This window comes from Solanum tuberosum, unplaced genomic scaffold (assembly GCF_000226075.1).
Source record: "Solanum tuberosum cultivar DM 1-3 516 R44 unplaced genomic scaffold, SolTub_3.0 scf00267, whole genome shotgun sequence".
NCBI classification, from domain to species: domain Eukaryota; kingdom Viridiplantae; phylum Streptophyta; class Magnoliopsida; order Solanales; family Solanaceae; genus Solanum; species Solanum tuberosum.
The window spans coordinates 496322-506816 of NW_006239199.1; the positions used below are offsets into that span (position 1 = coordinate 496322).

Below are 10495 nucleotides of genomic sequence, written 5' to 3' on the forward strand. Positions count from 1 at the left end.
AAAAAAAAAAAAAAAACATCAGCAGAAAATGCATCCTCAACCAGAAAAGTATCAGTGTATAACACCAATAAAAGGAAGAACAGCACAATGGCCTACTTAGAATGAATGATATGCACGTCTTTTTTGGTATTACCACAGTTTCCCAGGGTCCATTAATTATCTAACAGCAGAAGTCTTGACATGTACCATCCAGAAGAATACTAGGGCTGGTAAAGAGCATGCTTCACTATCCCAAGCCTCAAAGGCCAAATTCATAAGCAAAGGGGGAATAAAAAGGTCACCGACTTGCTTCAGAAAAATATATTTACCAACCTACACAATTTTGAGGAAAAGCTAAAGGTGATAACAGAATATTCAACATTTGGTCATGTTTAATCTTCATTTCGACCTGACATCACTCAACAATAAACAGGAGATTATTATATAAAGATGAATCCCAAGCAGCCCCTTGTAATTATAAAATGTAGTGAAATTCATTATAATCTGCATGGTGACAGTAACCAGCACAGCAATTTAAAACTGCAGAATCGCTGCATACATGAAGGGACAGGGAAGAGTATAAAGAAAGATGCACGTGCTTTCTTATACTATCATGGTAGAAAAACTAAGGAACAAGTAGAGGCCACAGTTGAGCTGAAATCTGTACTTTAAGTTTCAGCAAGATCAGAAAGAGAAACCTCATTTTGAGGTGTAATCTAGAAAGAAAGGTGCACGCATGCTTTCTTTCATTATCATGATGGAAAAACTGAGGAAGAAGTAGAAAACATTGAAGAAATGAAATCTATGCATTAAATTCAGCAAGATAAGAAAAGAGCAACTTCTTTTTGAGGTTTTAATCTCTAAAATATCATCACAAACAGCTGCAGAGAGGGGACATTTAAGCTTACCTGGCATTTGCACAGTATGGCCACTAATGTTGACTTGGTGTGGCACAAAAGGGAAAGCTTGAACTCTGTTAACTTCCTGCATATTGTTAGCTGCTTGATTACTGAGATGTGAAGGAACCTGTGCGCCCCTTAGACGGTCATGTAGCAGATGAGGGTTATTTTCAGCCATCTGCATCTGCTGCAGCATAGGATGGTGAGCAGGGAGATCAAACCCTGTCATCCCACCATTAGGGCGGTGAAATGGAGGTCGATTCATATTTCCAGCAAACTGACGACCAGGAGCTTCATGTAAAGCCATGCTCTCTCGACCGTTGAAAATCTGAGGATTTAAATGAGCAGGACCAGAATCCATTGGATGAAATAATGGCCTTCCTTGGCTCATTTGTAAGGGATGAAACTGCAGAGATGATGGTTGAGCAAGACGATGGTGCAATGGCATTTCAGACTGCTCATAGGGAACGCGCGATAAAGGCAGACCTTCTAGACTCATCAAGGACCTTTCATCACCGCCAGACACACTACCAGTTGTCAACTCTCCTTTACTCAAAATTCCTGCAGGCATAACCATTGAGACCTGGGGATTCAAATGATCACGAGCACTAAATAAGTTTTCTGCAGGCAGATGAAATTCAGGAGCCTCACTCTTGGAAACCATTTCACTCTGGAGCCTTGAATTAACTTCATACTGAGAATTTCCAAATCCCAGCCAGTTTTGAGGCTTATCCAGCTTGGTTTGATCACTGTAATTCAATGGCAAGAGTCTGTTATCCTTACCACCTTCTTTTGGTCCAATACCATCAATTATGGAAGAAAATAGGCCATCATCAAAACCAGGCAAGGATGACTTGCGTGTCTCTGAATCATCAATTAATCCAGGACCAACTGAGTTCTTCTGAATTGAAACTGGAGCTTGTACGGATTGCAGCTCCTTCATAAAAGCAGATCCAAAAAGGGTTTCAAGTGTAACTGCTTTTCCTGGAGCGTGAGAATCCCTGGTAGTTTCCTCCTTAGATCTGTCACGCACAGTAAACTCATCATGTCCATCCCGGGCGTCAGTGCCAGTACTGCCCTTCCCTTCCATATTTGTAAGACCTGGCCCCTTCTGTAATAATGAGAGGAGGTGTTGAGATGCATTGCTGTCCACATTTACCGGTTGTTCTACAGTGTCTAAGCGATTAGTACCATAAACTTGTGAAGTAGGCTGCAGATTAGGTTTCTTTTCACTATACTCTGACAACATTTTATGCTCAAGGTCCTCACAAGTAAGGATCGGCAGGGTGGCCTCCCTTTTACTAGAATCATGCATAGGCTCAGGGAGCCCAAGTGGTGTAGAAGGCATATGCAATGTGACCTTACTTGTAGGCTCAGGACTATGATCGAAAAATTCAGACGGAAAGCTTTTTGAAACGTTTCCATCAAAAGCTTGTGATCTGGATTTATCGCCACCAACAATTAACGCAAGCAAATCATTTGGCCTACTTGACGAGGAGTCTTCTGTTGTCTTCCTATCTACAACGATATTAAATGGGATAATACAGGTTAAAAAAGAATTGTTAGAACCTCAATAGAAAGAAACTAAAAAGGGAAAAAAATGAAACACCATAAATGAATACCTTCTTCCATAAACCACTGAGCGAACTTCGAAGACTGTATAGCCTTGGAGCCCAACATGTCATTTGGTTTACTATCGTGATTCTGGGGGGAAAGTCAAATGAAGAAAATGAACAACTAGTAGGGAAGTCATAAGTGTGTACTGCTAAATGAAATTAAGAATATTGATGAATATCCAAAACTGGAAAGTAAAAGAAATACAACAGATGACAAGAATTTCCGCACCCATCAGGGATCACGATGACAATCTTAGGGGTCGTTTGGTAGCTGGTGTGGAAGTGAGTTATTAGAATCCGCATAAGTAATACCACGTTTGATAGTTGATTAGGAGGTAAGTTATTCATGTATAAAATTAATATGGTGTTTGGTTAGCAATTTAAAGTTTCACATAATTAATATATGCATAAGTTATGAGAGAATCGTTGTATTATTTTATGCACGATAAAAGATGGAATAAGTAATATATAAATAATCAATACATTAATAAGTAAACCCTGCATAACTAAATACATAAATTTCTTCATAACTAATCCATGCATAACTCTAACCAGCTACCAAACGACTCCTTAGTCCATAAAATACATAAGCTTTACCCAAAACAAGGGACGAAATCAACTTACGAACTTTTTACCACCTAATACGTGAAGCAATTTTAGGGGAGGATTGTGTAATGGCAGGGTAATGGGGGTTGATAGGATTGTTTAAGAGTAATGAAATCAGGACCCATTTGGCCATGAAAATCCAAATACAACTTGGAATTTGGAAACACGGCCAAAACCCTGTTTTTACTTTTTCCTTTTTTTTTCACTTTCACTATATTTTCCTTTTTCAAATTTTACTCTTACCCTAAATTTTTTATTTTTATAAAATGACCCCATTTAAACTATACTTCATGATTAAATCATATTTCATGTTTTTTAGGAGAAGTACATTCAAACAACCAAATATATTTGCAAAAACTATAACCAAACACAACTCCGTCTTCAACTCCAACTTCAAAAATTTCAAAGAAAGTTAAAAAATATTGGTAATAGTATGTAGTAGTTCGTACATGGGATCTAATCTATGACATTATGTGACTATCTGTTTTGAGATATTACTCTTTTAGAGCAGATTTTGAATTGTATTTTTCAGGTAAACTAGTCCAGTACTCTAGTTAGGTGATTTCACTAGTTTTTAAAAATGTGGGATATAAACCATATTTAGAAAAATCACATTCAAGTTCTAAATATTCTTTGCAAAAAGTATGTTCAAACACAACTTCAACTCCAACTTTAAAAATTCCAAATAAAGTAAATAATATTTGGTTTTCATGGCCAAACGCCCACCAAAGCTAAGAGAGCAGCGAAGCTGATAAAGTGTGCAAAACAATTACCATAACTGGAGCCTCAGAGTCACCAACATTAATTGGTATAACATTTCCAAATATCTTATCCAAGATTGATGCTGAAGGGTCTTGGCTAGACTTAGCAAATTTCCTATCAGATTGCTGGGTACTGTGTTCAATAATTCCAGGCTCATGTAAGGCTTCATGAGCCTCTAAAAGAGTTGATCTCTGATTGAAATGATCTTCCATGCCAAGTATCCTGTCAGAAGTATCTGATCTCACTGACTGATTAGAAATTTGGTCATTCTTCTTCAAAATTGATGTGTGTGAACTCCTACGTTCAAGTTTATAACTCGAGCTAATTTCTTGCAAGCTCTGTCTCTCTACACTATGAACAGTACCATTTGGGGCAGCATAGGCTTTTACATCCAATAGGCTTTCTTCGGTATCAGATTTTCCAACCTAACCAGAAGACATGACCAGGAAATCAATAGTTAACACCAGCGGATTCACAGTGATAGACAGTTGGACAGAGATGCCATCGCATGTAATATCTCAACGGGTGCAACTCAAACTTAAAACTCCATCATCAAACAACTGGGTGATTTACATATAACCACACAGCTACTGCTCTCTATCATGACAAGATTGTTCAATTTTTACTAATTCTAAGAAACTCATCAGCCTAAAATAAATCGAATTGGGACTTACAGTTAAGCAAACCACATCACGCACTTTCAGCACTGCAAGATTATGAGCCGGTTTACTTATAATGAATAAATATTTCATAGTTCAGTCCAGCTAAGACTTACAAGATTTCCTCATTGTTAATCAAGTCAACATAGAAGCAAAAAAAAGATCCTCAGGGAGGATTTTAGTATACACTTCCTCTTTTTCATTTTGTGACATTTCTTTTTAGGTTATTCCAAAAAGATAAAAGACACTTTTTGTATTTGGAAACTATTTAATCGTAACATCATCATTTTACCCTTACTTGTCCATATCCACTTGATCTAATGATCTTTTACTAGGAGAACGAAAGATGAAAGACATGTGGAATTCTTCCCATCTCATTTAATTGTTGGTAGTATGGCAATTTTGGTACTTTGCATATATTGAGCTTATATATCAAAAGTTTTCCTTAGCTTCTTAAACTCCACATCCCGTCAAGCATGATCATATAAACTGGGTATTAATTGACAAAGAACTAAGACGAAATGAAAAATCCTCTCTTATTGTTTCCCCTTTTGCTTATTTCCTTGAAGCCCCATTTTCTTTTTCTTCTTTTTTATAAGAAAAGGACTCAAGCATAATACTCTATTGGAGAAAATTAAGTAAAAAGTAAATACCTCTGTCATGCGTGAATGGCTCAAATTTGAGCCAGAGTTCTTATCCAACACAGTGGTTTTAAAGCCGGGGGGTACACGCGGTCTAGCTGGTGGATTCTGTGAAGGAAAAGAAGTTCTTCCCAGATCACTGTTTGCTGAAGGTTGGGTGGTCATCCCATCTACTTCACTATTTTTTTCCAAAACTGTTCTATCCTCCTTATTATCTTCCAGCTGTACTATAATGTCCTCAGTTTTATGCTTCTCCAGTTTTGACTTCTGCTTCTCTTGAAGAATTTTATGCTGTTCTTTCCTCATCAACTCAAAAGAAGCTGAAAGAAATTCAATCAAAACTCTATCTTCCACAAGCTCATAAAAATACAGATGCTAACATGGGATATAGCATCACATCACAAGGAAACGCCTGATCTTAGGTCTTATTTATTTTTATTAAGATTAAGATGTTTGAATTTGAATATTAAAATGTGCATTAAGATTCAGATGTGTGAATCTAAATACACATCTTAATATTAAGATGTTGTATTAAGATTTGAGTGCTAAATAATTAAGACCGTTTGTTTTTTCAACATAATTTTGTTTCAAATTTAATTTATATAAAATTTAATAAAATACCAAAGTCATCTAATGCTATATCGACAAATTATTTTTAAGAAATTATATGGCGGTTAGTGGTGGTAATAGCTAGCGGTGACGGATGGTAGTGCAGATTGGGGATGGCATTTCTAATGTGGGTAGTAGCTAGTCAGTGGTGATTGTGACTGGCAGTAGTGGTTAATGATGGTAGTTGGTGGTGGTGGCGGCTGATAGTTGTGGTAGATGATAGTGATAGGTAGTGTTGGTGAAGAATGATGACAGTGATTGGAGATATATAGTTGTGACTGATGGTGGTGATTATCGGTAGAGATAGGTGGTGGTTGTGGGTGGGTGGGTGGTGATAGTTAATTGTAGTGATTGGCAAAGGTGGTGGTTGTGGGTGGTGGGTAGTGGTAGTTGATAATGATAGGCATAGTGTCGGCAGTTGATAATAGTGGGTCATGGAGGTATGAATGAATGAATGGTTTGGTTAACTGCCATCTTTGTAAAGAAAATTGAATAACAATCTTAATGATATTAAGACTTTGTTACGGATCTTTATGATTCAGATCTATTCAAACTCATTAAGAGTTCTAACATTAAAAAAAACGCACTTAATGATTAAAACCTCCTTTTTTTTATAACGGTAACTACTTAACGATCAAAATCTGAATGATTAAGATTCAAATTTAAAAAACAAACGGACTTAATAATTGAGCTATAAACAATTAAGATTACAACTTTTGCATTAAGTGCAAGCAAATGAGGCTTTAATTAGTAATACCTCTTCTCCTTCTTTCCTCTTCCACTCTATCCTCACTGGTACACTCAACTGAACCAAAAGTCTCGTCATTGATTGCATCAGTGTCTTTTCGAGGGTGAGGTCCTGCCTGAATATATTACAAGAATCCATTTTATGTTAAGGTGTTGTTTAAATAAGAGGACAAGTAATGAAGCATGACAGAATATTGGAAAGCCGTGATCACCGAAGTTCACCTTATAAGGGCGGGGAGGATGATATGGCTCATTGGTCTTGTTAGATTGATAGTTATTGCTTGCTTGGACCTTAGGTGCAGATGTTCCAGATCCATACGCAGACGGCCTCGGAAATGAACCACTTCCAAGAAGCCCATCATGCTCAGAACTCTGCGAAGTGCGCTGAGCTTGATTGCCATATCTCCTACCAGAATCTGGGTCAAAACTCAAAAGTTATCACCAAAATCTCTCTGAAGAAAAACAAACTATCTTAGTGCCACAAACACATACACAGAATCAACTAAGAATATAGAGCATATCTGGCAGACAAGAACAAGGCATTACATAGCAGAAAATGCACTATATTGCCTATGATGCAAGAGGGGCACTATTTCTGCAATTCAGCCAGCAAATAACGCAAAACACAAGAAGTGGAGCAGAGAAGAACCTTCAAACGGCACTCGAGGTTTTTCTCAGAAGACTAATGATTAATGTGCCTAACCATGAGTGGAACCTGCATTCCAATTTGTTTTTTTGAAGATAGAATTTAAAGGGAAATAGAGATTCAAGACCCTTGGCAAACAGTTCCTCCAACTATGATCATCACAAATGGACCAAATGTATAATACCCAAAGAAACAAGCATGTGGAAGGTAGCTAACCAGCATCCATGAAACAACTACAGAATGAGAAGTAAAAGAAAGTCCAGCATAATTTTACCTTGATACTCCTTTCATTGTCAAAAGAAAGAAAGTCGGCATAATATTGATAGAAGGATAATTATTCTAATTGCGTCCAACAGGGATAACTTGAGTCCCCAGTTTGTAAAATGAGAACATATAAAACATGATACTCCTAAGAGATGATCCCTACACAGTTATCCAATCTCACACAGATATCCTGAATGAACACATTTATGTGATTCAAAAAATATGAACATAATAGTAAGCATCATAATCAGAAGGAAGTTAACCCTATTTGCAAGGTTCGGGGATGGTCTGATTCATCATCCCTAAACACAGAGGAATGTAAGTTGAAATATGTAAGTTATTTTTTCAAAAAATTAAAATGTGAAAGATATATTAACGATAACCAACAGTTTATCTAAAAGCCAAAATAGATCACGCCTATTTGTGAGCAAAAAAAGTGCGAAGGAAATGCTATGTCAGAAAGAGTTAGCTCCACAACAGTGAATCTTCTAGATGCTTACTAGGGAACTAACAAAGTCAACAAAGAACTAAATTATTTACAATGTCAAATTTACTGCAGCAAGAAAAATGTGGAATCTATGTCTCAACATGTAGGTGAGGGGAAGAGTTCCCTTCGAAGCATCTGCTATTTCTTTCAAGCCAAAGACCCCAAAAACTGGAGGTAAGAACAGTCTGACAGATCTTTCTAATAGGCTTCCCTACATTCCACTGTCCCCAACTTCTGTAGACATTACTAATACAAAAGGGCAAAACCCTTCCATAAATCTGTTGTCACTGGACAGTGTAGAAACAAATGGCAGAAGTCCTCTATGTGTTGTAGACAAAGAAACATGTTCCATAATTATATTACCATATTGCATGGCATTCTAAGCTCAAGGTTTTCCAACCAATCAGGCTTCAAGTATGAGTCCAGTTCATTCTCTTTTTCTCACCCTTTTTAAATCAACATTCTCCAAGGAAGTTGCTTCCGTCAGCTAAACTTAAGGCAAGCTGCTCCTAAATAATACATCAAGAGCAGCACCAGTAATTCAACCTCCATACTTCAGTATCAGAAAATCTAATTTTTGCCATCTGTTTGATTAGATACAATTGCTGTCTTCTCCAAATATTTGGACTCACAAAATCACTAAACCTACTCTATCATTATAGGGAGATCCTATAATGATCTCCCTTTTTTTTCTTTCCTTCGTTTTTTTCTTTTTAGATAATATACAGTACAACTACAGCTGCAGTTCTGAAGCAATCAAGTATAATGAAAAGGCTTCTCACACACATAAAAGCAATATATATGGAAGAATCTGAGCTGACCTGAATCCCGATCAGATTGTGCGTCGTTATCTCGATCACCCCATCCAGACGAACGGCTTTCCCATCTTCCATAATTGCCTCGTGAATAACTACTGGAATCCCCACGAGTAGGTGGGGATGAACTATAGTCGGTGCGTCTAAACCCTTGCAAAGGTAAGCTGCCAGGTACTCTTTGGCGGTCTTGTATACCATGTGAAGTGTCTTCAAGTTCACTATTTGAGAAAATGCAAATTATCAATATGCTCCACAATATCCAAAAGACACTAGAGCATGTTATGGGAGCTATCCCACTACATTTTGGAAATTATCACTTTACTCCTCTAGTTCCAAGCAACTGCAATACATTTAAGGAAAATTGGCATGCTTACCTCAGGGTTGGCTCATTAAATTCACTAGGTAACTTCTTGCAAATCTCCAGTTGACTTATTGACAACAGAACCTCTCTTGAATATGATTTTCTTGAACTCCTGAATCATTATATATCTAGCATTCATATAAAGCTTCAAAACAAATAAAGTCTAAGACAATACAGTACATGACCGTAAATCATGTCAGAAACTGAAAGAAAATTAAGCATTACTTCTGAGTTTCCGAAGCACAATCTGTGGAGCTCCCACCATCAGTCTCCAAGCTCATTCTGCAATACTGCGTAAAACAACTCCCAACCCACCAACAAACCCAATATTCTGCACCACTGTCAAATCTGTTTCACCTAAATAGACTTAATACAGCACGGCCTCAATCATGACTGGATTCAAACCATCTTATACAACAGATTTCCAAATTAATCCCAAGAGCAAACCAAATCAGAATATTCAATTACAAGTTGGTCAAACCAAACCACAAATTATACAACATCAGTACAGTCAGCAGCTATCTAATCCCAAAACCTGCAATTATATACAGCTATCCCCAACACTAACACTGATTGAAACCAAGTTAATTTCCACTTTCTTCCGACACCTGGATTCAACAAACAAACTCAGTTACATCAGATTACACTCCTGACCATGTTCTAACTCAAAACACATTCATTTTCGACAATGGAAACCTAAAGTTACCAACAACAAAAGAATTTGTACTCATTGTTTGATACAAACACGTCTAACAAATTCAAGGATTTTCCTTTCCATTTTAAAGCAATCTCATCTTTAACCAAGTTTAGAAGCTAGGGTTTATATTTCTACCTGGATCAAGAGAGAGTTCAGATATCCATTCATTGCAAATTCGTAGTTTTCGCTTGATCGTCAAAGCTGAATGGAGAATCGATACATATATGTATGTTCGTATATGAAAACAGTATATATCTGTGTTTTCTATATTGAGAAGAGGGGTGGATTTGATATTTCGGGAAATTCTTCAAAAATAATTTTCAAGGCTCTGGTCATTTTCTTTGGAAACATCAATTGGTGAGATAGTTTTCTTTTTTTTTATATAGGATATATTTAATTTTTCACGAAATAGATAGATAATTTTTTTAATTTGTCATTAAATTTTGTTAAGAGATATTTTAATTAATATTTATATTTCTTAAACGGGTGAATTCAAGTTAAAAAATGTTCATTAAATACGATTTGTTGATGTGATACATATTGTGAATTTCACTTCGGTAAAGATGTGAAATGAATTATCATAATTTTGTTTTAAATTTTTTTCTTTTTTCTCTTCCGTATAATTATCGAGTAGTAATTGATTTATTGGAATAAGCCTGTGAATGGTTTCTTAAAACTCAATGTTGATGGGAATCAAAATACTGTCA

The 10495-nt window shown here is 36.5% G+C and overlaps 1 protein-coding gene across 2 annotated transcripts in view; it reads right to left on the bottom strand.

Annotated features, from left to right (window-relative positions):
• LOC102599530 (uncharacterized) overlaps positions 1 to 10100 on the bottom strand; it is an 11316-nt gene extending 1216 nt beyond the window's left edge. Inside the window, exons 1-10 of one of the 2 annotated variants that reach the window (XM_006358599.2) lie at positions 9924 to 10100; positions 9317 to 9699; positions 9105 to 9203; positions 8737 to 8948; positions 6741 to 6934; positions 6529 to 6634; positions 5175 to 5482; positions 3874 to 4287; positions 2501 to 2582; positions 888 to 2396 (exon numbers count right to left, since the gene is read on the bottom strand). In XM_006358599.2, coding sequence (XP_006358661.1) covers positions 888 to 2396; positions 2501 to 2582; positions 3874 to 4287; positions 5175 to 5482; positions 6529 to 6634; positions 6741 to 6934; positions 8737 to 8948; positions 9105 to 9203; positions 9317 to 9372 — 2980 coding nt within the window. In that variant the 5' untranslated portion in view covers positions 9373 to 9699; positions 9924 to 10100. The remainder of the gene's footprint in view (positions 1 to 887; positions 2397 to 2500; positions 2583 to 3873; positions 4288 to 5174; positions 5483 to 6528; positions 6635 to 6740; positions 6935 to 8736; positions 8949 to 9104; positions 9204 to 9316; positions 9700 to 9923) is intronic. The other variant, XM_006358600.2, reaches the window with a different exon arrangement.
• Positions 10101 to 10495: the final 395 nt, after the last annotated feature.